The 27672-nt window shown below is 35.2% G+C and overlaps 1 protein-coding gene across 2 annotated transcripts in view; it reads left to right on the top strand.

Moving 5' to 3' along the window:
- DMD (dystrophin) overlaps positions 1-27672 on the top strand; it is a 907831-nt gene that overhangs the window by 64532 nt on the left and 815627 nt on the right. Inside the window, exons 6-7 of one of the 2 annotated variants that reach the window (XM_059827195.1) lie at positions 11656-11837; positions 12828-12950. In XM_059827195.1, the coding sequence (XP_059683178.1) occupies positions 11656-11837; positions 12828-12950 (305 nt within the window). The remainder of the gene's footprint in view (positions 1-11655; positions 11838-12827; positions 12951-27672) is intronic. The other variant, XM_059827200.1, reaches the window with a different exon arrangement.

Below are 27672 nucleotides of genomic sequence, written 5' to 3'. Positions count from 1 at the left end.
ACAGAAAATGTTGTACAAGACACAAAGGTAGAAATATACTAATTACACCACATTTTCACTAAGAAAATAATAAAGTGGACAGCAAGAGAAGAGATTAGAATAAAATGTGTAACAGTTCACCTCAGGACAGATTACTACCCAAAACAGATTACCATGTCACAGTTACAGAAGCTGTTGCTAGGAGTTATATTCACTAGTATCTCTCCTGAATGTATTTAACAACTTGATCATGAAGTGAGGGCTAGGAGGCGTGGCTAGAATAGTAGAGCTTACTGTTCCCCAAACAGAACAGCATGCCAGTATGTGGTCGAATAGACTCAGCACGGAGCTAATTCGAGATCTGCTGGTGATAAAATTTACATTTGCAAAATGTATTTTTCCAGACTATCTTGATGACAACACAGCAGAGATGCGAACAGAAGCTTTTCTGCAAAATTTGAGCAGATGTTTCCAGCTGAAAAAGTATTAAATGCCTTAGAGTATGGGCTTGAGACTTTCTGACTGTCCAGCATGAACAGTGCTCTTCCCTCAGATAATTACGTTTAAGGTTTTTCTTAAATTACAAAACAGTTATGTTTAAATAACTTGCTGGAGGACGGAGTGCATACAGTGAATAACCATTTGATCAAAACTTGCGTTTTGAAAAATTATTGGCATGATATATTTTAGACTGGTTTTCCTCATGATCAGCCTAAAGAAAAAGATCGGCACATTAGTCTATTTGCTGTGTTCTTAGTGAAGTAATCCCTCAAAAGTTATAAATCCTTCCCCTACTGTATTTACAAAAAATTATTCTAACCTTTTTTTTTAGCATTTTAAAGTAGGAATAATTACAGTTACAAATAAAATCGAATCACTTAGGTTTCAACTCTTTCAAGATGTATTTGTATTTTTAAAAGATGTACTCTTAAAGTGGAGGTAGCCTTATTTACATTTGCTGCAGTTAACTTTTTTTAAAGATCTCATTTGTCTTTTTGATACAGTGTGTGAGTCATGCATATAGAAACCAATATTAACTAGGCAACTGGTCTTCATTTAGATGCAGTAACAACTCATCGAGTGAGAAAACCTAAGATGTATAGCCAGAGGAGTCAGCAAGAAACCTCCTCTTTGAATTTAAAACTGATGCATCAAAACAATTTGTACAGATTAATTCCTGACAGTAATTTTTTTTAATGTTAGATATTCCTTATGTAACCAAACCTTAATAGTTAATAAAGTTTCCTAGTCTCTTGTAATGATATTGAAAGAGTCTCTGAATTTTTTTCAGTTTCAATTAGTCAAACTTGCATACCCTCTGAAAGTATGGTCTATTAAATATAAAAAGTAACTTGCATACCCTGTGAAAGTATGGTCTATTAAATATAAAAAGCATGCATTGTATCTGTAAACAATACTCTGGCCTAAATTAGTGAAAAACAGGAATTTTCACTGAAGGTGCTATTGTACGCAGTAAATTTTGTAAATTTTTTTTAAGATATCTATAAGCAATTTTACACCTGAAGTTTGCCTAAAGTTAGGAATTTTTCTGCATAGAAATTAAGCTACATTCCTTAAACTTTCTGCTGCTTTTTTTAATAAATCAAAACAAAGCCAAGAACAGCTTAGTTTTGATTTACATCCAAATAAGACTATCTTTGGCATTTTGTTGTTGTTGTTTTCCCCATTTTGCTTTTCTCAGATTTCATAGAAAACCAGTTGTCCATGAGGTTCTAGAGGGGAAGAGTACGAGCTACATGTGGTAACATGCACCATTTTGTTGGGTCAGTTTTGGAAGAGATTAACCTCAGGTGATCGTTACCTCACCCTGATGTCAGAAATATCCCATTTCAGATGGGACTAAAAGGAAGGTATATACCATAGAAGCAGAATCCCTGTACTTCTGCGGATACCACTGAAGGTTCTGGGGTGCCTCTCTTTGTTAGATACAGTGAAATTTCATCTATCCTGACAGCATTCATATTTCCTTTTGCATTCCCTGGTCTTTGTTTCTGTATGAACAATATAGGGTTTATAGAACAAAATCCTGTCTTTTACTAAATAAATATATCAGAGCTGGAAAACAATCTTCTCTTCAGATCTCAGATAGAAGTAGCAAATCCTCCTTTATTTTATTCATATGCTAAGAAAACAAGGAATGTAATATATGCCATTACAATTTCATCCCAAAATACTTTACAAAAATAGGTTGAAACAGTTCTGACTCTGAATGCATTTGCAACTTCAGCACTGTGATCTCAATTTCACAATTTAATCCCAACTGTAATGTATTGTTTCGTTTTAGGAAAACTTACTAGTAAAAGATGAAATGCTTCTAATTCTGTCTCATCTTACGCCTACTATCTCAGAAGAATACTGAATTTTCCAGTGGCCTTTGACCGCACTTGAAAAATTGTTACCTTCTTTTATTAAGTGTGGTATCACCCATACAGTATGCAAAATGGTCTCTCATTGTCTATTCAAAGTTGTTTGTTTAGATTTCTATTGCCCTTTTCCATTTATCTTATCATATTATTTTTATGATAGATTTTACAATGAAATAAAAGTAATTAATTTATTTCCATAAGAACTTATAAAATCTTTAGTTACTGAAGTTCAGCCTCTAATTTATTTTTTTCATAGTTACCTTTCAGAATTATTGACTACAAAACATCTTACATACTAAATAAATTCTCTTAATCAGTCTGATAAAAATTTATAATAGCTGTAATTAACAAGGTTAAATATTAATTCATGCATTTTGAATTGTCCTCTTCATTTGCCATTTTAATTAATTGGCATTGATGTTGTGTTTTTGCTCACTGATTATACTGGCTTTTGGAAATTGCTAATACTGACTTAGCTTTTCAAGTTCTTCCACTATATTTCACAATTCTTGCAACCACAGAATCAGCAAAGCATATATTGTGCATGTAACTTTGCAACAGTTAAACAGGTCATGGTTGGAACTAAACTTCTAAAGACAGAAGTTCTACAACAATTTTTTTAATTTGTGTGTGTATACAGCCAGTCCTAGTAGGCAAAATCTTCCTGATACTGCAGTAACTGATTATCTGGACTCAGCTGGAATCAATAATGTCTAGCTTTTGGAGAATACCTACAGAGTGTTTTATGAAATTTTATAGTAGAAATCCTTTTTCAGTCTTTGAGTATCATTGCCATAGTACCTTTAGCAGGGATTCATAGGAGAGAAATGTATAAGTAAAATCTTTTCTAGGCTAGATATTTATAAAAGTAAAATGGAAAATGTACAATATTTTGAAACGTTGGCCCATTTGCTTTCTCAAATATTGGTCCGTTTGCTGATATCTCAAATACTTCTAGCAAAATTACTGTTTGGGTGCCTGCTACTGTATCATTTTTGTACACTATTCCTGACACTAGGTATCAGTCAGCATAATTCTCTTCATCTATCTTTATTTTCAGGACTCTTCAGTAGGACTTAGGTGGTAGGGTGTATTTTGGCTTTCTTTTCTCCCCCCTCTTTCCCCCTTTGCCCCTAACTGCATTTGCAGTTGAGGGTTTTGAATAACTGAACTGCAGCTTTCAGCAACATATATCAGTGTTGTAAGAAAATTAAATTTTGCCTTTTATTTGTTATTTCAGCAAATTGATGAGAACCACACTCACTCCTACTCACTCCTACTCATTGACAGAAATATTAGTATTCAACAATCATATGGTAAAAAAGTTAACAGATGCACCCTCACTTTTTCAAACCAGCATTTTATTCCATTGCTATTTTGACTTGATTTCTTTCTATTTCTATCTTTGCTAGATATAGCTTAGGGTGCAAAGGTTGTGGTGTTATTAAATAAATGTTTAACATTGTAAGGAAACTGAAGAAAAGTAAGGCTCACCTCTCCTGTTCAGCATAGGTATTAAGTCTGATTTTGCAGATTTCAAAACCAGAGATAGTGTCAAGTTCACTCAACCAGGAGAGTGCTTGCATATCAATCCAAGACTCCTTCACACTCATGCAGCAAATCAGAACAGACATTCAGACTGATTTAAGGTATTCTATGCCACTGAATTTTTTAATACCAGATATGCTTGAATCCCACAACACTTTAATCCTGACCTGTCTTCATAATTCTAAAAGGCACACACAAATGTGTTAATCTTCTGAAGAGATTTTCTTCACACTGCTATTGTGACCTCATTCAACAGGGCCTACAAAGGATGGCTGTGGTCATCATTTTTAAAGTATTCAATAGGTCTTATCCATAAGGTTTAAAACATTTACTTTCTTAAGGAAAAGTCTGTTGAAAAATTAATGGCATTTCCTTCTGGGAGTTTCATACTAGTTCTAGGTGAATGGGTATTCATATCTACAGAGAGGAAGAAAAAGAATAGTGCCGCTATCTGTTTATAGGTCACCACTGGGCTGTCCTCCAGGTTTCCACTCTCACTTCAATTATCTGTATGTATTTTGTGCCTTTTGCTAACAGTTCATTTTGTAAAAAGTAAATTTTATTCTGCAAAACAATAGGCTGTGATCACCATGGTTATTCATTTAGACCACTGAACAGGCTTCCAAAAATTTTGACATTTGCTCAGTCCTGTTCCAAATAATATTTTGATTGCTTGTCTGTATCACTGGCAAGAGGTGGAGCCATTCAGTTTTGCTTTTTTTTTTGTTAACCTTGTGTAAGATTGCAGGCTAAATGAGTTATTTACCTTTCTACTAAGAGGACTTTAATTCACCCTTAGTACCAGCAGGGAATGGAATATGCTGAATTGGATGATAGAGCCTTCCTATTTAAATTTTATCTGTCTTCTCCCAAAGAGACTGTAGACACATAGATTTCTGTTTAACTGAATACCTTCCCCTCAGTTGGAAAGTGCACTAAGGAATTAATTTTAGTAAAAGGACAGCAGCTGTCAGCTCTTTAACTTTGTTAAAGAATTGTCAGTTTAAATTTCCAGATTTGAATATTTACAGTTATGCAGTATTTCATAAATTATTCCATTTTTGTCTGTCTGCAAGTTCACCGCAATTCCTTGAGATTACTTGTAAAGATTTCTTTCATGTTGAATTTAACATTCCGTCCACTAACGGAGTAAAAAAAATAGGGCAGAAAATAATTACAATTTTAAAAAAGCAAGCAAAAAAGGGTCAATAATTGCAGAGCAGACACTCCAGCTACTGGCTAACCTTTGAGAGCCTGTATGGTTTTTATTGCTTCGAGGGCTTACTGGCAGCAGTGAGTGTCAATAGACTAAACCATTACTACTTCTTTTGTTCCTGCTATTAACATTACCATTAGTATAGTCTTAATCTAAACATGGATTGCAGAACAATATTGTTTTAGGACCAGGTGCTAGCTGAGGGAAAACTTTTTCTACATTTAAGAAAAACAGCTTATATTCTTTGCCTGATAATCTTGCTTGTTTCTTGGTGTTCAAATTAGAACAAAATCTATTTAGTCTCATGCTTTCACAATCAGAAAATTAAGAAGTTGCCAGTGACAGCAAATCTAACATAGGCCTCATGATTCTGTTGTAGCTTAATGTCTGTAAATAGACTTGTTAGTAAGTGACCGAAAATACGCATCTGGAGTACAAACTACCAAGTTTACATTTTTCCCCCCCTTTTTCTTCTTTCTTTGCTTAGTTTAGAGGGTAATGTTTTGAAGATCTTTTTACTTGTGCTGGGTCAACTCTAATGCATCAACATGGGAATGAAATCTTACTTGTTTTTCTTGATATTTAAGACCAAGCCGTTACATTTTTACTAGTATAGTATCATACACTTTCATACAGTTTCAATTGCAGATTTAGGCTCATCCAAATCAAAATGTGATCAAAGTACGTGACTTAGGTTTTATGGAAGCTCATTCAAAGTGTTTTGGTGAGCTTTGTCGGACAGATTATCACAGACATTTGAATGTGTTTTGAAAAGTTCGCCCTTGTTCTTGAGGCTAAAAGGTAAAATAAATAAATAAAAGGAACGTGTAAGTTGTCTTTGTACAGTTTTAAATACTTCTACTTTGCCCTCATCTTAGATACTGCAGTTGAGGTTGGTGCCACAGTGGGAATTGCTGTATAAACATTGAAAGCCCTACTGTAATGGAGTTTACATTGCAGAAACTAATCTTTTACGCATCAGTTAGATTACATTTTAACAATCTGAGAGCTTCTGCAGTTAGCTTCTCTGCTGTGCATCTTTTAAGTCCTTTCTAAACAGATGCATTTGGAGATAGCATTAGGATTGTTTTCAGGAATTCTAATAAATGTTAATGTTGTGTTAGAATCATTAATAAGTCTTAAAATGAAAAATATCTTTAATAGAAGAAAAAAACAACAGCCTCCATTTATCAGGGAAAAAAGCTGTTTCATCTCTGAAAATTCAAATGAACCTTGAGAATCTCCTTCAGTGTTCTGGAAGGGAGAACAATGGTTTCTACTACGGTTTTTAAAATCTCATGTGGGACAGCAGCAAGTAATATTAAAATATTGGGATTTTTTTATTATTACTGTCATCATGGAAGCCAACAGTATTAGGTGATGTATAGGATTTAAAAGTTACTATTTTCTGTGTTTTCTATTTTGTGATGATCTGAAAATCCTACCTACTTCTTTTGAGGACAAAGGATTTCTTGTATTTTTAGGGGTCAAGTTTTATCTTGCTTCTCAGCACTCTATAAGGTAAAGTATGTTTCAAAATTTGTCTCTCAATGTAAAGAAACCACATCAGTAATTTACGTACAGTAATCTAATCTTTCTGGCAATGTGGCAGACATTTAAGCTATCTTCTTTCAAAGTTACTTTGCTACTAGTTTGATACAAAGAGTGAGTGGAATCAGCACAAATAGTGTCAGAACTCTTATTTGGTCAAAGCGTTGAGAAAGCAAAATATTAATAAATAGGAGTGGCTATATTATAAGTAGACATGTATTTGAAAATTGGAAGCAACATTTGCATGAATGATTGTAATTGGCACTCTGTGTGTGTCTGTATATACATAATGTAACACTGTATAACAAAATGCTGGATTTTGTTCTTGTTGGTAGACCTGTACAGTACTTTTTAATATGGAGCTTATTTAAGTCTTTTATATCATCCTTACTTTCACTTATATCTTAAAAATGCTTCTTTCCACTAGAACTGGGAATGTTGGCAGGGAATTGTTCATTGGCAGAACAAATGGGTGCAAGAACAAACCATTGTGAATTGCAAGGCTTATAAAAATTGGCTGTTGGATCACTTTTTGGAGTTTGATTTTTTATTTATTTAATTTTGGCACTATATCCTAATTGGTTTCAGAACATTTCAGGTTTATTTGTAGTCACCCATCCTCAACAAACACTCAAACTTGCAGTTATGTTCATCAGAAAATGAAGCATATTTGCTAATAAAAATCAAGTTGTAGTGAACTTTTATCGGGCAAATTGCTTCCTGAATTAAACCTGCAATAACCCTTTAAAGGCAGCAGCACTTAAACTGGGGTGGATAGGTGTTTATTTCACGGTTTTAAAGTTCTGTGGTGAAACCACATTCTTATTGCTCTTTTGGGACTTGTTACCAAGTAGCTGTGTTTCTAGATGAACAGGATATTATCGTACATAAAAATTCCTGTTAAAATTCTAGCTCTTATGTGGTCTCCTTAGTATCAGACAGATTTTTCAGCCTGTGTATTAGAAGAAGTGTTTTGGTTTATTTCTGTTTACTTTCTCAATTTGACTGGAGACTTCTCCAGGAAAGACTAATCTCTAAATGGTCAGAGTGTGTGAATATTTTTTCAGTGGGAGCATGTGAAGTCAGGGCCTCGTTCTGTATTCACCAGAGGAGTTTTGTTTCTTTCACTGTAGAAGATGCTTAAAGAAACCACATGTCTTAGTAAGTAAGCCTATGGATCACAAGATGTACCAAAAATTAGTTCTGTGAACAATAGGCTTCATGTGACATATTTCACTTTGACTACCAAAAAGTCACTGTTTTCTTTTTAAAAACATTAATCTGCCAGCATAAAGTTTTCTACAGTAGAATATTCCTCTCAATAGCTGGAAAATTCATGCTGGAAACTTTTCCAATAGTTTTGTATAGCTGTATCTTGTTAAAGAGCTGGAATGGTTTTCAGATCTCACCAAAGTCTTTCAGATCCTTGATTTATGAACATGTTAATAATATAATTTGTGCTAATGTTACAATGCTTCCCATTTTAAACTCTCTTTTGACTTGTACTCTAATTTGGTTTTATTCTTATTTATTCTTTTCAATCCTATCCTGGAAGGTCGTTGTAAAGAAAATGGATGAAAATATTCAGAAAATATTGCTTCTGAGCTGAATTTGGAGAAGATACCTTGTTTTTGAAAAAAATTTCCTGGATAATTCCTTTGCTTCTTTTTACTTTTTCTCTCAAAACCAGTATCTGAATAATGGCTTAGTCTACATATCTTGGCTTAATTTTCTTAAATATCTTCCATATTTTACGAGAGTTGGAGGTTAGTTTTTAGAAGGTGTAGGTTGGCTTGACAGGTATTATGCCCCCAGAAATGAAAGCAGACATATTTCCAAGGAATTAGTGAACTTGCTTGCAAGCAAGTACTTACATTTAAATTTATTCACTGCCTAACTACTAGGACTTAATATCCATCAGTCTTAACAGGTGGTAAAGACAATATATTAGACTAGGATTCAAAAAGAAAAAAATATGAAGGCAAAGGCATAGGACAGGGTAACAGGAGTCATTCCGGCTCTGATAATTCAAGAGCCTGCAAAAAAGAATGTTGAGAGACAGATTGATATTACAGGCTTTGCAACAATGGGTTTTTAACTATTTGTTGTGATTAAGAAGGAAATCTTAAAGACGCAGGAGAAGGCAGTCCCCATGTGCAGTAAGAAGAGCCGGCGGGGAAGACGACCGGCCTGGCTGAAAAAGGAGCTTTTGCTGGGACTCAGGAAAAAAAGGAGAGTTTATCACCTTTGGAAGAAGGGGCAGGCAACTGAAGAAGAGTACAAGGACCTCATTAGGTCATGCAGAGAGGGAATTAGAAAGGCAAAAGCCCAGCTAGAGCTCAACCTGGCCATGGTCGTAAGGGATAACAAAAAATGCTTCTATAAATACATTAACAACAAAAAGAGAGCCAAGGAGGATCTCCATCCTTTACTGGATGCGGGAGGGAACATTGTCACCAAGGATGAGGAAAAGGCTGAGGTACTTAATGCTTTCTTTGCCTTAGTCTTTAACAGCCATGCCAGATATCCTCAGGGTATTCAACTCCCTGAGCTGGAAGGCAGGGATGGAGAGCAAAATAAACTCCCCATGATCCAGGAGGAAGCAGTTAATGACCTGCTATGCCACCTGGACACTCACAAGTCTATGGGGCTTGATGGCATCCACCCAAGAGTACTGAGGGAGCTGGCTGGTTAACGGGGGAGGTCCCAGATGACTGGAGGCTTGCCAACATGATGCCCATCTACAAGAAGGGCCGGAAGGAGGATCCAGGGAACTACAGGCCCGTCAGCCTGACCTCGGTGCCAGGGAAAATTATGGAGAGCTTCATGTGCAGGGCACATGCAGGACAACCAAGGGATCAGGCCCAGCCAGCACGGGTTCATGGAAGGCAGGTCCTGCTTCACCAACCTGGTCTCCTTCTATGACCAGGTGACCTGCCTAGTGGATGAGGGAAAGGCTGTTGGTGTTGTCTACCAGGGCTTTAGTAAAGCTTTCAACAATGTCTCCCATAGTATTCTCCTGGAGAAGCTGGTGAATTGTGGCTTAGACAGGTGCACTCTTTGCTGGGTAAAAAACTCGCTGGACAGCTGAGCCCGGAGAATCATGGTGAATGGAGTGAAATCCAGTTGGCGTCCGGTCACAAGTGGAGTCCCCCAGGGCCTCTTCCTATTTGCTGGTGGATTCTGACAGGTGCATATATACTTTTTATGTGTCAGATAAAATGGGTAAACAATTTTTGGCATGTATATTGTTTGCAATTTTACTTGCTTTATTTATTGTGTGAGATATTTGTGTAGATAAATGATAACGTATTTGCGTATTTGATTACCAGAATATTTTGAAAAGGAAAATAATGAATGACAAATGGAAAAATCACAGCTGGCACTAATGTCTGTTCTTTCAGTGTGTACTCTTGCCTGAGTAAAGGCATGGATATTCTTGTAAACATCAGTTACTAGTGGAAACTGAGTATAACAAAATGGTGTTAAAATATTAATGAGAAGTCAAGAAGATGGTGATAGCAAAATACTTCCCCGGACTGAATTCTGTCAAAGAATTGAAGCATGGGGAGACAGAGGGCTGTAGTGTGACTTGATTTGGAGAAGTTATGTTTTGTTTTTTTATAAAAATGAGCATATTCTGTATACGGTGGCCACTGAGACAATAAATCTTACGGTGGTGGGGATGTTGGGGGGAATGTGCCATTTTTCCAGCCAATTCTACGTAGAACTAAACCTTCATATCTCTTTCATAATGTATCAAGCAAAGGTATGGAGATAGGTCAGAAAGTCAAATGAAAAATATTGGTAGGACGTCTTTTCTTGATTTCCAAATAGATGTGAAGCTTTTAACATAAGGTGCCTCCCCTCATGCATTCTGCATTCTAGGAGGAGAGAATGAGATGCCACCCTGTAGCGTTATTGAGTCTGCCAGAATACATTAATTGATTTCTTATTTCTTTTTTTTTTCCTGAACTGAAATCTTAGCTAAACCAGGATTGACCTAGGACAGTAAAAACTCATAGCTCTTGGCTTTCTGCCAGCGCTCATGTTAAAACACTTATGGAATTAATGATAAATTTCTTGTACAGCTGTCTTTTTACATCTTGATTTGCTAGCCTAAGTGTAGGAGGTAAACATCAGTGACAAATAACAAAGTAACTACTTCAAAGAGCTGCCACATGCCTTACATTTTTGCAAATTGTTATGGACTTGAAATGTTGAGTCAGATACATCAGCAGGAAAAGTGGTTTATATCATGACTGCATGCAAAACCTGTCATTGTCTTCATGTTCATGCAAAGTTTCTTGTACTTACTGCTAAAGTCCACAGAGATTTTACAGGGCTTTTTTTTAGAGTTCTATTATATATTTTAACATCTGTGAATACCATGTTCCTTAGATGTTCCACAGACTTCATAAACAATATAAAACTAAGTAGAATATAAAAGCTATGTAGCTATATTAGAGGCTGGCCTCAGTAGTTGTTTTGTATGCACCCATTCCCTAGAAAAACCTGTAAATCTTTTTTTTTCCTACATTATTGTCACTTCCAATGATTAAATGATGTGAAGAGAATGTACAAGGCACAACTTTGAAAATGAGCTTGTCCTTATTTTTTTTTAACTGCAGTATTTATACAGCACAAGAAAATACATCTTTTCCTATGTCTAGTCATGCTTAATGAGGATCACAGTGTCAGATTGTATACTATATGCATTTTAACTAAAGAAATACAGACAGAAAGTTCATGTTGAAAGAGGTAACAGTTACCTTTATAAATGTTGGCTCCTTCTCATTGGTATGCAAGTTTAGTCTGTAATTTTGGAACTGATTGTAAGGTTCTAATTAGTCTCTAGAGAACTCACATGAACAATAGATTGCTCATTAGTCTATCAACTTTCCATTAAGTTGATTGGTTATTTCTCATGTCTAATGTGGAAACTGAAATGATGCATGTTAATTTACCTTCCAGACATTGCAACTGCCTGCCCAGATAAGAAGTCCATCTTAATGTATGTGACTTCCCTCTTCCAAGTTCTGCCTCAGCAAGTCACCATGGAAGCCATCAGGGAGGTGGAGATGTTGCCACGACACTCAAGGGTCACTAGAGAAGAGCACATACAAGTACATCATCAACAGCGTTTTTCACAAGAAGTGAGTTGTTTCACCTTTCTGCTTTTATCTTGCTGCTCTAAAGTGGGTGTTTCCCTTACCTACACTGTAAGTTTGATGTTAGATGGCCAATGGAAGGCAAAAAAGCCACGGGTATAACAGACAAAGTCTCTTCACCACAGGCAAGTCAAATGGGCTTGTCTGCATGAACTGTACTTTTGTACTGCTTTTCACCTTGCACTGGGCTGTTTTAAAAGTAACTATTCAGCAAATAAATGCTTTGCACTTCTCTTTTACAGCACTGGGTGTTTTGATTGTGGAAGGGGCACCACAAGGAAGACCGCATAAACTGGTGGAGGTTTTATATTTAAACACAGACATGTAGAAACTTTTTTACCTTTTTTGGAGAATAGCAGTTGACATTTCTCCATAGTCATGATACGTTTTTAATTTGTTAGCATTTTATTTACACTGACTTGTATTTTAAGATCTTCTGTTCTCAACTCACTGTTGGTCTCTCAAAAAGCTCATGTAATACTTGGAATTAATTTATGCTTGCTATGTCAGGTACGTTTTTTACTGAAATCATCAGTATCTGCTCAAGTGTTTAGTGGTTTTTAGGCCTACTATACTTGTGTAAATTTAATCTGTATCTTGCTTTTGGGATGCTTAGTCTCTTTTAGAGTACTAAGCAGACGAGTATTGACTCTGTTTATTCAGTATTTACTAAAAGATCACTTGTTTTTTGAGCCTTTGCTTGTAAGTTATAAAGAACCTTCAATTTACATTGGTATTCTGCCAGTATTGACTTCTGACAGTTTGTTGCTTGTACAAAGGATGTCAGAGTAAATGAGAGCTTTCCTTAATACCACCCCCCTTTTGACTGCTGAATACCAACACTGTTCTTGAAAAATATAACTGGTGACGACCTTCCTACTTCTATTTCTTCACTTACTCTTAAAATCATTACTTCTATAATCCATGCTCCTATCCATATGTCTGTTCTTTCCACCTCTAATTTCTTCTTTGTAGATCACCGTCAGTGTACCCCAGGGACCTTCACCTTCTCCTAAACCGCGGTTCAAAAGTTACGCATATACACAAGCTGTGTATGTCACATCCCCTGACCAAAAAAGGAGGCAGGTTCCTCCACAGGTCTGTCAATATTGTCATTTGTTTTAAAAAACCTGATTTATTAAGCTTGTGCTTGGAGTGAAAGAGTTTGTGCATTTTGCTTGTACCTGATCTTGATGACCTACTTTTTCCAGGGTTTTTTTAGCATCTGTCGAGGGTTACTTTTTACTGTGTATTTCAGCATAGTTGGCAATAGGTGTTACACTGATTGTTAGGGATGGACAGCATTCAACCACTGCTGTTTTAGAATTATAAACTGCTTCCTTTGTTATGTCATTTTTGAAAATAGTACATATATTGGCTTAAAAGAGTATTAGAAGAACAAACTAAGCATAAGCTGTATTTGGCATCTAATTATTATATTTCTGTCTCAGGTTTGATTATAAAAAAACAAGAACCATTGGTTTTCTCTTCCTTTTCCTAACCCTCATATCTATTAAAGAAAATAGTAAGTGATGATATTTTTCAGGAGGTTACTGTAGTTGGAAAGAAGAGAAGGGAAACATTAAATTTAATATTCTTTATATGACTTGGATTATTAGATGATAACAGCTGGTTATTTTCTCACAAACAGGACCGTGCCAACATTCAGATTAGGCTTTTGTGTTTGGGTTTTTTGACTTTAAAATAGCTGTGGTATTTTAATAAAACTTGTTTCAAGCAATCCTTATAATGAGCATTTCAGTAGTCAGATTTTTCCGACTATTGACAAGTGTGAAAGCCAAAGGTCATATTGTGTAATGCAATGTACTTTCATTACTTTGGGGAAAAGAGATCTGCATGTATTTGGCACTACTGCTCTTGTGGAGACTTAATTCTGTCTAACCTCTAAAAGTTTATTGCGAAATTACGTTTTAATTCAACACCATGTATCTGAATCTACTCTTCAAGTGACAAGTATTTTACTGAATAATGAATTCCTTTAAATACTCCAGGAAAGAAATCCTGTGCGCATGAGCACGAGCCCTGCTACATTATACTAACATCAAATGTGTTGCAGTGATGATTAGTACAGCTTTTAAACAAGGTGTTTAAAAGTGGTATAATTGATTTGTTCTACTTAGATACTTTACTGATAATTGAGAAGAATTGAAGAGTCATGATACAGCTTTTTTTTCTTGAGCTACTTTTATTGTGATTGATTGTGGGTTTTGTCAACACCCCTGCACCATCAAGCATAATGTACAACCTGATATAATTGAAGTCAGTTCTACAAAACGTAGTTATTGAGATGTAGTGAGAAAATATCATTCTATTATTCTGTCCTCACCTTGCATTCCAGTTTTCAGATCTCGTCTTCCTGAATTTGGAAGCTCTGTCTATTGCACTTATGCAATGACTACTACTATAATACTGTAATTCTACTGATTTGGCAGAATCTGAAGACCTAACTGGAATCGGGCCTTATTGTGCTAAAGCCACACCAAATATTAACAAATATTCACTTAAAAATCCTAAGTGAAAATTACCAGACAGTCTATTATAATCAAGACAAACTTGAATTGCAAATAGTACCAATTAATATGCCAGTTCATTATACACAAATCTTAATCAGTGGTAATGATTTTTTTGCCTCTAGCCATGTATTTGTTGAAGAACAGCCATCATCTAACTATTAAAACAAATTTATAATCCTGGTAAAATAGTGATTGATAACTTTTTCTCTAGATATCTGAAGCTGATGTACCTTAATATTCCCATCTATGTTAACTAAATCAAATAAATATTATTTCCTTTTCAATTCTTAGTAGCCTTCCAATTTTCTGTCAGCTATATTGTGATTTTTGCATACCAGTATTGATATTGCAACTGCCTGTAGGATTTTCGGTAAACTCTACCTTTCTAGGGAATTACATTAAAGAAATGATGATGAAGTAATCTTTTTTCTTTATTGGGTTTTGTAAAGTTTAGGAAGCTGTCTCTCATTTCCATCTAGTTATCAAAGAAAAATTTCAGTGGATTTCATTTACTGTGGTCTGCCAGTTTCAGCAGTATTTTAGGTGCAATCATTAAGAAGCAGGATTTTCACTAAGTATGTTGGTCTTCTGTTGAAAAGTATGAGTCAATTTTTCTTTTCAGATCTCTACAAATTTTATTTTACAGGACTTGAATATTATAATTTCTTCAGGATAATCTATCCTAGATAGTTGCTAGATAAGCAACTATCAACAAAATCTCTTTCACCTGCTTCTCTCTAGAGGTTCTAGCTGCTAATATTGATCTTAAATGTCATAGTGTATAATTGGGTGGTATTTTTAAAGTTCTGCATTTGGAAAAATGGTCCAATAGATTTTGTAGCTCAAGCATGACCCAACTGGAACTCAGAAGAAAAATAAATTAAATAAAACCTTTTTTCCAAAGATTTTGAATGTTATCGTGCAAATTTGACCATATATGCCATACGTTTACTGCGTATGTCAATTGTCGGAAATTGTAAAAATGAAATGAGCCATTATGATTCTCTCAGCTCCATATTGGCAAGAAGGAATAACATTTCCTTTTGCACCATCATCTGTCAAAGTCCTTTCCCTTCTATGTTCTACTTTTGTCTATTCTTCTATGTCACATTTCATTCATTTTCCCCATCTTCACACTTCCTAATACCTTCACAACCTGTGTGTCTTTAAATTCACCCTTCCTTTCTGAATTCTTATCCTGTTTGTCACTCAGTAGTATATTTGCAAGGCTTAGTATTCTAGTTGCACAAATTTTGGCCAGACATGTCTTGCTTTGCTTAACTGTGTCATATCTCAGATTCAAAGAAAATCATTGTTCTGCCAACCAGTTCACTCGGTGCCTGCTTCTTGTTTGGTGTGCTTCTTGGTTGACCGCTTCTCATTGAAGCAGTTAAGCCTTTTTAAATGCCATTGCTAATGCTCAGGAAAAGTTTTCCTCCTTTACCTTGTTTACTTAGAAAGTGTTCATAAACTCATGGAGATCTTAGGACGGGAATAAAATTCTCAAAACTAAATCCTTGAATTCTCTGTACTAACATTAAGAAAGGCTCAAGAGAAATATTTATGTTGACATGTTTCAGATGGCAGTTACTGCTCAGCAATTACAGAAGGCTTGCCTCACTCTGTAGCTCTGTATTTTGTCTTGTGTGCAGTCTCTGTAATGAGACAGTCTGTCTAGCTTCACTTAGAAAAAAGGGATTCTCAAGTTAATTTTCTAAGATGTTTTAAAATCCCTGTTTAAAATTACATTTTCACTTGTGTTTTATATTTATGAAAGCCTTTGTTTTTGTTATATTACTTCATCTCATTGAAAACCTGACCAAGAAGAATGACAGGTTTACTTTCTAATTTTTTCCAAAAATGTTTTATCAGAGCAGTTTCTAATATTGATCCCAGGCAAAACTCCTATCTCACTGTCTTCATTTTTACTTACTACCTGCTACCTGAACTCCACAGGACATAAGATATACTGTCTTAAAAGGGTTCAAGTGAAGAAAAAAAAAAAAATTATAAAACACTGAAGTACCTAGTAAAGAAACGATTTTCAATATATTGGAAAAACAGTGCTGAAAATGTAAGCATTGAAAAAATTGGAATGAACAAAACCTATATATGGAGACTGGTACTTTTGTAAATAAGCTTTTGGCAAGCCTGTCTAAAAGGTCAAATGTGAATCTGGCTGCCTTAAATCATCTATTACGCGAAATCAAGCCCATTGCATCAATATTGTTGTAGATTTTTGTTCTTTTGACGGGAGTTACATTTCCTTCATTCTGTGTTATGTCATATGAAACACAGAATTTGTGTGCAGGATTACTCTTACCATTTAAACTGACAAGCTTCAGTAGATTTGAATTAAAATCATTTGGGATGCAGTAGTGGCTAGTGGGTACAGTATTCCCCAGCACTTAACGATTTGATTTGGGACTTAGGAATTTGAGGCTTCACCTCAGGTCTCAACTTATTCATTAGTTCATGGGAAATTCCTAACTCGCCAGTCATTACTCCTGTTTTACAGATGTATTGTAACACAGTTTTTCTCATGTTCTCTGTTTTGTGATATGGATTCTACGGAGTTACTGTACTGGACTTTCTCCGTCAGTTCATAACTATAGTAACTAACTTGGAAGGTCAGTAGAAACTCATTATAAAATTAAGCTGAATTTACTCACACAGAGCACACAGTCCTTCTGGCAGCCTTGCCCTTGAGATTTCTAGTTTTCTAGACCCTTAATTTGCCACACTTTTGGTCTTCTGCCAGCAAGTTAACTTCTTTAAAAGTGCTGGGAGACCTCTGTTCTGGGACCTTTAGGGGTTCATCTATACCACAGGCTTTAGCGGCACAGTGTCACAGAATTGCTGTATTGCTTTCCTTTGAACTAAAACAGACCTTTCTTTTACTTAAAGGCTGTCATCCATATACTGTCCTCTTTACCTTGTGGTAAAGTGCCCTTTTGAGAGGCATCAGAAGAGAACTCTCGTAGATTAAAGTACAACCAGATAGAATTTTAGTTTCAACTTCTTGGTAATATTTCTAAGGTGAGACAGCACAGAAAATACCCCATTGTCAACATTGAGTGTTCATACTGGATTTATGGGATAATTCAAAGAAGAGTTCAGGAAACTTCAGAAATACTTGCTGAATTATCTGCACATTTAATCACAAGATCTTGATGGATATAATTTGGGCAACAAGTATAACCATAGTTTCAGCTGTTAGCCTGGGCGTTCTCTTTTACATAGAAACTTTCTCCATTCAGAACGCTAGAAACTGTTTCTTTAGAGCTAAGTAAGATCCCCAAGATTCAGACTAACCATAATAAAATAGCAAAATCCATCACTGGAGGTCAGAACAAGGAGATACAGAGATGGAAAAGTGAAGCTAAGAACAAGTCTTTTGGATTTCTTAGGAAGCTCGCTTGAATGCTGTGTCTTCAAGGAACAGTTTGCAAAATGATAAAGCAAACAGTTTCAAACATGCTTATATAATTTATATTTTCAATAACAGTCTGGCAAATTGATGGCTTCTCCAATCCTGAAGAGTTGTCAAAATGGCAGTTCAGTTTCCAGTCACTGCTTTGTGTATAGACTCCACCAGCAGTTCTAACTAATTTTTGTGATTTCTTTGATTTGAATGTTTATTGTAGACTCTTCTCAAGTGTTTTTGCTGTCAAAAATATACTCTCATGGGTGAGACAGAGTCAGTGATAACCCATAGTGAATCTGGATCCTGGTATTTAAGAACCCAGTGGGATCGGAGCTTTTACTCTACTTGGTTATCTCACACACTCACTCACCTGGTTCCCCCCAGAGTTAAGCTCACGAGGTCTCAACTTCCATCCCCAGCGGAGAGGTTGCTGCTGATCCAGAAAGTTGGGCAGAAAGTTGTGTCAATTTCTTCTGTGCCACTCCTTGCAGTTGCACATGTTGGGCATCACTAGCCAAGAATCCCCAGGCATCCCCTGCTACTTGTCTCCATGTATCTCTCTGCTGACCAGCGATAGGACATGAGGAAATGGTATGAAGCTGCATCAGGAGAAGTTCAGATTGGACATTAGGAAAAGGTTCTTCATTGAAAGGGTGGTCAGCCACTGGAGCAGGCTCCCCTGGGAAGTGGTCAGAGCACCAAGCCTGTCAGAGTTCAAGGAGCGCATAGATGATGCTCTTAGTAATACGGTTTAGTTTTCGGTAGTCCTGTGAGGAGCAGGGTATTGGACTTGATGATCCTTATGGGTCCCTTCCAACTTGAGATATTCTATGAATCTCTGGTCCGCAGAACCTTCTCCTACTTCCAGGATCTGTCTTCCAGTCAGCATCTTCTCCACCTTATTTCCAAAACCCCATTCTCTTTCCTGACACCAATTCTTCTTTTCAGGATGCATCTTTTCACCAGCAGCTCTTCTTTCCATAATCCTAAGCCCCCAGTTTTCCCAGTCTAAACAGTCTATGTGCAGAAGCACAATTCATGATCAGCCTCCTAACTGGTGGTTATGTCTCACTCCTCTTCATTAGGGAGAATTCAGAACATGCTGCTTTTGTGTAGACCATTTGTTATCAAAATTTACAACCAGCCCCTACTGGTTGCAGCTAGCAAGTAGCGGGAATCTGCCTCAGAGCTCAGAAGTGCAATTTCAGACATTCAGCAGCCCCTGCTCCACACACCCAGGCATAATTATCTGCTGCCTATACATGTGCCAGTTCACATACCTTTTTGCATTCATTAATTAAATTGTGTTTTCACCTTCAACAGGTAATGACACTTCTTTAGAGTTGTACATAAAAAGCAATTACTTACTGACTTTTCTATCTCTTTTTAACTTTCCCTTTTAATTGACCTTAAGAAACATGATTTCTTACTTAAAATAGCTATAAAGCTTGTTTAAACATAGGAACACTAGAAATGCCATGTGGTGTGTCCCATGTGAATTATTAGACTGTTCCTTGCTGACTAATAAAAAAGGGTAATGTGTTATTCAGAAAGTAAAAAGTCCTAGATAAAATTTATCTTCATCTGCTGTATATCCAGATCTAATAAATCTGAATAAATTGATACTCTAATAATGACATGAGTTTACCTATATGTGGTTGGCAATACCAAAGGAAAAAAAACATTTTGTAACAGGTGAATTTGATTTGAATTACTTTTAAAGTTGGGGGTTTTTAACTGTTAGAAACATGGAAAAGTTATACAGGTCATTCCCTGATTATATTATTAGTGAATATATTTCTGAACAGAGGACTCTACATACTTTTGATAACACACTTTGTCCTTGTTTAGTTTTTTCTTATAGGTTATTTTTAGATGCTTTTAAGCAGCTTCTGTGTTGTTTTAAGTTTCATCTGTATTTTGATAAGCACACTTATCAAGAGAGTCTTAATTTCAAAGTTGAACTGTAATACAACAATTGGTTGTTTTTTTTAACAAAAGTCTGTTACACAAGTTCTAATCTGTAGTTTAAATCTGCTACTACCAAATTAGAAACCTCATAAATGTGAGTGAAAGCATTCACTTGTAAAAATAAAAATTTTCACTGAAAGAATTTTGCAACTTTAAGTATTTTTGCCCCTCTTGGTTTGAAAAGAAACCCATTTTCTGTAGTTTTTAAATAGGTAATTTTCAAGGCATACAATAAAATAAGAAGGATATATAACATTTAAATGTTCATTTAAGCTATTTTGTGCCACTGAGTCTCTTGAACGTGGGGTTATTAATGAGTGTCTGTGTGTGTTATGTCGAAAATGGATGTAGCTACAGCAAATGAGGACACATTTACTGTAAACATTTGATTGGTTTTTATATCCATAATACGTTACTAATAGAGTTGAATCCCCCTCTTAGTCCCTAGAGTTTAGGCAATAGTGCAGAATTGCTTATATCAGCAGTGGATTTGATGCAAGGGAAGGACTAGATGAAATGTAGGACACAATACAAATGAAAATCCTTACTGCTAGATAAACTGGTGTTCATTTTTTCCTAATCTCAGGACTGAAATTGAAGGAACTTGAGGATTCGAACAACTCCAGAAATCACTATGCATCCCTATTTCAAACCCTTAAAAAAGGTCTTTCACTTTATGCAAATATGAAGAGAGAATTTAGTCTGTGACTGAGAAAGCAAGCAATTGACTCTTTATCTAGTATTTTAGGTATTCATGCAATAAGTTGATGGTGTGCTATTGTCTAACTCTTCTGCTGTAAGAAAGTCACAGCAGTATCTAAATCAAGACTATCTGCATCTACACATGAACCTTAGTCATTGTGATTTGCTTGTTCCTTTTCATTATACACAGTCACAGGAGCTCTTGAGTGGACTGAGATGCAAGATGCTTGTTCGTCTCCTCGCTTTGGCTCCAGGGCATTGGAATTTCAAAATTTTAAGGCTGATTAAGAAAATTGAAAAAAAAAGTAGCAATAGTACTTCCTTTCTTACTTTCGCTGTCTTTTCTAAATATAATTTTGTCAAAGATGAGACTACGATTTCCTCTTAGATTGTTACTGTATCAAGAACTACTTCTGGTGAGTGTTAATTGCACTACCTTTATATAATTTAAGTAAATTTCCTATCCCGTGTTACACCATCATACGGTTGAATTTTATTTAGCTAAAGTAAGACTGAATAGCATTTTTAAATAAGATACCTTCAAAAAATGGGTACAGGATATACATTGTGCCCTTGAAATGCCTGTGCCCAAGCATAGCTGTAACTTTGAGGCATTAATTAGCTTTCTGTTTTACTCTATTAGAAAGTGGTAAGATTTCTGTGGATAAAACCTTTGTATATAATACTTTTCATTGTAAAATATAAAATATTTTTGGTGCATGGCAAATGGTTCCATGTTTAAAATGCAAAAGATGGATTTTGAGAAGTGAATGGAGTTAAGTGCTCACTCCCATAGAGAATCAATGGGAGTGTCTGTTTCCTGATTGTCCTTTTGCCCAAATCATTACACTGTGAGAAAGGGGGTAAGCATTTTTTTCCGCTGTGTTTATAACAATAGCATTAAAGCTGTATGTTTTCAGGGTCTGTAGGAAATGCCATGGTTTGTTAGTTCCCATTTGTATGGCAGGCAGGTCTGCATGTTTACCTGAGATAGTGACCTTTGAAAAGGCCAGATTGCTTATCTCTACTGATCATCAAAGTGCTGGTTTTTTTCTTCTCCCCAGTGATTTTGATGCAATAGAAACTATGTATTGTAAGGCTTTTGTAGAAGACTCTCCCTCTAAGATATTACAACATGTACTTCCTGGTTTTGGTGTGCATATACAGACTTCAGGTACAAGTGTACAAAGGAAGATATTCATAGATTTTTCCACATTCATTCCAAACAGCAAAGGCTTTTGTCTCTGTATATACAATAGTATTAAGGATTTTTGCTTTATAGTTTTCTGAGATTCAAAAGTATTCTAAGCAATATCATTATTATGGGTGTGTTAGCCTGAGGTGATCAGTGAGCTAAGGGGAGAAGTAGGAAGAGATAATACGTTTTAAAAGAACAACACATTTGGGGCAGGGGGGAACAGACACTTTTATAGATGTTCAAGCCTTCTTCAGAAATTCCAGTCCTGAAAGCACAATAAAACATAGCAAAAATGAGAAGTTCAGAAATACAAGAATTGTATGGAACAACATGGTGTTTGGAATTTATCCACACCCTTTCTACAGAAAGGATTTGTTTTATTAGAACTTAGTTTAGCTGTAGCAAAGAAATAATACATTTATTTTGATGGAGTAAAACATTCTCAAAAATGCAAAAGGAAGTTTTAGTTGCCTGATAGTGATGTCATTAGAGTGGAAACGGTGGTTTAAATAAGCTGCAGATGATGTAGTGTGGCATCAAACTTTAAAAAAACAAATATACTTTTTTAAAAGGGTAGAAAATGTAATTTTGCTTATGGTGTTAAAAGATCTGTTATTAATATTAAAGAGTAGAACTCTTTTATAGAATGAGTTCTGCAAAATGTTTTGCAAGTCATTTGGAAAATATATTGAAATAAAGTATGTTTACCTCCCAAGAGTGAATAAGACATAAGAATAAAGATCATATCTTATGTGTCCTTGTTCAAGAGAATGTTTTAACCTTAAAGCATAGCTCTTATTAATGTAAATGTGTGTTTAAAGGAAGTCTAAACCACAAAAATTATAGACAGGTGAAAATACAATGTGCAAGTTTCTTGTTTGATATTTTATATAAACAATCTACCAGACTTATATTTTTCTACCTTCTTTATTTCTACTATGATCTTTCACAATTATTTCTCTCTGGTATTTAGCATCCTAGCTAACATAGCAATATATGCAGCTTCTACCAAAACTGTGTTTTCATCTTTGTTTGAAAAAAATGGCAATTGACTTTTATGTACTTTTGGTCCAGTACATTGTATGTGTCAGCTTCTGAGTTTCTGTTTCTTACATATTAGGGTTGATACGTCTTCAGTCTAGAAGTATATAAAATAAGTTTTCCTACCTTCCTTTTTGAGAGAAAGTCTTCTATCTGTTAGTTTAAAGTATTTTTCTTGTGCTTTGTTCAGTGGAGAATACCTCTCAATTTCAGTTTTATCTTCTTGCACAAATAAAGCAAATCTAATCTTGATTAGTCTTCATTTTGTATTCTGATCCTTTGCTTCTGGAATATTAACAAAGGAATTCCAGAAGTAATTCTATTGTCTGTCAGAAACAGACAAAAAACCTAGAACAGAAAAGGGAGAAGGGGAAGAGAGAGAGAAGGCGGAGATAAGAAGCTATAAAGATGTTCCTTCTTTTAAAAAATAAAAAAACCCATCATACCTACACCAGTTGTGTCGGGGCATCACATACAGAGGGCAGCAGCTTCAGATGCAAGTCAAAGACTGTCAGTGAGACAAGGGGAGGATGAGATGGAACAAGAAATTGACTGTCTGTTAAGGGATTACTAGCAGAGGTAGCATGTTTCCTGTGTGTGTACTGTGCTTCTATGTAGTTTGTGCTGAGATGTTACTCTAATCAGTATAGCCTGTTGGCTATTTGTTTCATACACTTAACATTCCCTACACTTAACAAGTGAACTTCATTGTTGAGGTGTTATAAATCTAAGGAGAGAGTAACATTTTCGTTATTAATTTTGACTTTTTACATCATCTAAGGAAAAAAGGTTGGGTTTTTTCCTTCTTGTATAGTAGCATCTTCATTACAGAGTGAGTGTTGAATCCTTTTGCATAAAACCTGGCTAATTTAAAACATGTTTAGTTTCTGGTTTTTTGTTTGTTTGTTTTTAGTCTTCAATGTAACTTTTCCCTAGGATAATCATTCAATAAAATTAGCAGCATTTTGCTAATGTAGATTATCCTTTCTTGAGGCCGGGAAGGGGACTAGGAGATAGGTCTGGTTTGATAGTACATTGCAGAACTCAGAAAGGGCCTTCCTGTTGCTTTCCTGGATGTCTTTTGTGCTCTGGGGATCTGAGTTGCTGCCTTTCCCTTTGAGTCAGTAGTAATTAATCAGCCCCCTCCAGAAGCAATTGTTATCATTTGATAGCCATCCAGTAGTCGTTACTTAATCAGGAGATGATTTTAGTTTTTCTCTAGAGAAAAGCTACATATCACAAAGGCATGAACTTGTCTGCTTTAAGTTTTCATTGCTACTGTTTTCATTATGCAACTGCTCTGTTGATTCATGAAGGCTTATACCGAGAAGGCTATCAATGCCTAGCTTCTTTTCACACTTAAAATGGATCCTTTGCTATTCTGGATGCACACAGTTCCTGGTTATACACTTTTAAAAAAAATGCTTTGGTTGTTTAAAACGTACTAGAGTTTATATCTCAAGTAGTCCCAGTGAACTGAAAGACAAAATACTTCTTGCAATTTCAGAGCAGAAATGCACTGGAATTAAAGAGACTCTTAAGTATAAGGGCTACACTTTGAAGCATTTGCAGGCTGTGTATTTTTGTTGCATTTAATTTATCATCTTAATTTCTGTCCTTTGACTCCAATGGTATGGTATTGGTGACATAATGCAATTAACTTTTAAGAGTGAACTAATGTAATGTGTGAGCTTTGGCCTCTTTCATATGGGACTAGTGGTCCATCTACCTTGATTAACTGGACAGAACAGTGATGCTGATTGAAGTATTTAAAGAATTTTTTAGGTGGTGTTATGGTATGCAACTCAGTTTCCTGGTAAATTGTACAAAGTTGTTTTGGTAGTGCTACATCATATCAACAGGAACTATTTTGTTTCAATTATCTGAAGTAAGAGGCACATATCTTTTAATTCAACTTAAAATATTTTCTCATTTCACTGCTATAAAAGTTTCAAAGCAGAAGTAGAAGATAACTTTTTAACAGAAAATAACCTTGTCTCTTAAAGCAAAAGTGATTTAAGAGACATGCCAGACTACATATCAATAGGCAGAAGTGTAAATGATAATTTCATAAAATATGTTTTTTCAGTTGATAGTGCAATTTGCAAATGTTGAACTGATTACTTGTCTTAGTCTTTGGATGAAAGCTTTAAGCTAAGACTATCCAATCCAATATAAAACAGTAATTATAAACAGTTTGTTTTGATTTTTAAACAGAAAATACGAATTTTTCAATTTTATATATTTTTCACTACCAGCATTTCATAAAAAAAGAGGCTGATATTAATTGCATGCGCAGAAGATAAGCTAGTGGAAATGTGTGCTATTTGTAGAAACCATTGGGGGAAATGCAATGTTCCTGTACTCAGTATTAGTTTACTAGGAGTAACTTGTTGAGTTTGAATTGGACAGTAGGATCAAGAAATAGAGATTCTACAACATTGTATCCATTCTAAAAGGTATGGAAGTGTGATAGCAATAAATGACTACATGGTTGCATGGGTTTTCCCACCTGAATTACATTTGCAAATATTGTGAGGAATAAGAAATTAATTCCACTGCACAATATATGTTATATGTTACTCCAATTCCTTTATGTCACTATACACTTTTCAGTATGATTAACTTTTAAAAACATTCTCTAATCTACTTACAATTATCCATTCCTTTTCAGAACACATTCAGTTCCCTTCCAATAGCTGTGATCTTAAAAATTAGCTTCATTATTTCTCTGACCTCATTTATTCCTACTCACGCTCTTAATCACAATGCTCTTGTATCTTCTGTGTGTCACCAAGTAAATTCTTTCTCTGTTATGCCATGGCATGTTTTGCTACTTCTAGTCTTTTCCTGGCTCTCCTGTCTCTTTTAAATTCAGTCTCAAAATCATTCGCTGCTGCATTGATGGCTTTTAAACTAAGTTTTAACAACTCATTCACATTCAGCCTCCTGATTTTCCCAATTTTAACTTCTCTTTTTACTGTACAGCCTTGTTTCTGGCTTTGTTCTCATTCTGTGAATATGCACTGTGAGTACTGCAATGGATATGTGATTTAACAGCTACAGTTTACAGTCATGTGTTATGACATTTTATTAAATATGACTACATTTCTATATGATATAGGGAGTATAATATTGCTTGGCAAAATTTCACCCCTAAAGCACCTGTAATTCTTTTCTGCCACATGAGGCATGTCAGGCAAAAGTGTCTCCACTGGAAAAGGGAAAAGTGGAAGATTAAAAGGAAGTGTGAAGGAAGAAAGAGCAAATGTAGAGAAGAATATGGCTACAAACTAGTACTTTTATAATGTATTTTTTAAACTGACAATTTTTTATTTATTTATGTCTGTTAAGGAATTTAACAGCTACACAAGCTACACATCAGTTGTACATTGTCTCTGTAATGAGACTTTAGAACTCTTAACTCACTGTTCTTGAAGTATGCTTTCAAGCCCACCTCATTAGTAATTATATCTGAGTAGTGATTTTAATTAAGCAAATTCCCTTTTAACAGAACCCGAAAGTAAATTCAGGTCATATGGTAAATGACCTCCCTGCAGTTACATTTTTGCTTAATAAACATGCCTTATATTCTAGCCAGTTAACTGAGGTATAATTTAATATGAACTGCAAACATAAATGTGTGAAAGAATGATGGTCTTTAAAATATATTTGTATGTAGCTATTTTAGGATGCCTTTGTTTTATCATCTCAAAATAAAAATGGGGTATAGTTCACATCTGCAAGAGAATAAATAATAGGATTCTATTAATTCATTATATGTGCTACATATATATATAAACCAGAAAAATGTTAGCCGTGAAATAACAATCATGGGTTAATATTTCTCTTGTAGGTCAGAAGCATTTTTCATGTCAAAAATTTCAAAATAGCATGTGTGAATATATATAGCTGCAAAAAAATTTGACCTACAAAACAGATTGTTTGAAGGCTTCCTAAGGTGCTTCTATTACCCTAAAATCTTAGGTTTTGGCTGTGAATTCATAATGCAATGTTTTACTCCACAGTTCCTAACTGGTAGTGACAATATTCTATTTCAATTACAAAAAGATACAGTTATTTTTGTTGAAGATAATTTCTTTTATTTATTTTTTTATTTCCTACTTCACAGTTTCCTTTATTCTGAGAGGGGGAAAAAAAGAGGCCAGATTGACAGTACAATTGTGAAATGTGGGGGGGAAAGGCAGTCAATAAATAGCGTAAGCAAGAATAACTGATAGTAATCTAGACATCTTTAGTTCTTCTGTTTCCCATATAAGGGAATTTTGCAGGACCTTTTACAAATAGCCAAGTTAACATTAACATATGGAGCATGAAAATACACTAATTTCTGCTTTTGTACAACTACAAATAAATTTCAGAGCTTCTGTAGTAGGTCTATGTGACAACAGGATAGTTTAAATTAGTCAGAGCAAAGGGGTTTTCTTCCAGCATTGTATCCTGTTCCCAGCAGTCATCAATGATGGATATGTAGGAACAGGAAAAGAAGTATGACTATTAAAAGTATTGAAACATCTGTGTATTCTCACTTACCCTCCACTGATTTGTGGCTCAGAAATTTCCTGAGCTAGAGATGGTGTCTTTAACAGTCCTCAGTGGATTTTTATTCTGTTATTCCATTCAGTTGCTTGTCTTTGTAAACATTCAGCAAAGTTTTTTATATAGTTTTCAGTATGTCCAGAAATACCTCTTGGTAGGTCCTCCTCTTATTATCTATTGAAAATATTTTTAATATTTTCTGTATTATTACCCAATTTATAAACCTGAGGCATAGTCAGAAGAGGGAAAAAACCCCTATTGTGAGATGATTGCTTATCATTATGTCTCATTTCCAGCTTTTGATTTATTATTCAGAGCATGTAGATACATGCAAGGTAGTCACACTACAGAATTTGGAAAAAAAAAAAGAAGTTAAATCACTTGAAC

Source organism: Gavia stellata, chromosome 1 (genome assembly GCF_030936135.1).
Source record: "Gavia stellata isolate bGavSte3 chromosome 1, bGavSte3.hap2, whole genome shotgun sequence".
Classification (NCBI taxonomy): domain Eukaryota; kingdom Metazoa; phylum Chordata; class Aves; order Gaviiformes; family Gaviidae; genus Gavia; species Gavia stellata.
Note: the sequence above shows the minus strand (reverse complement) of the source record. Positions and strands in the feature narration are given on the sequence as shown.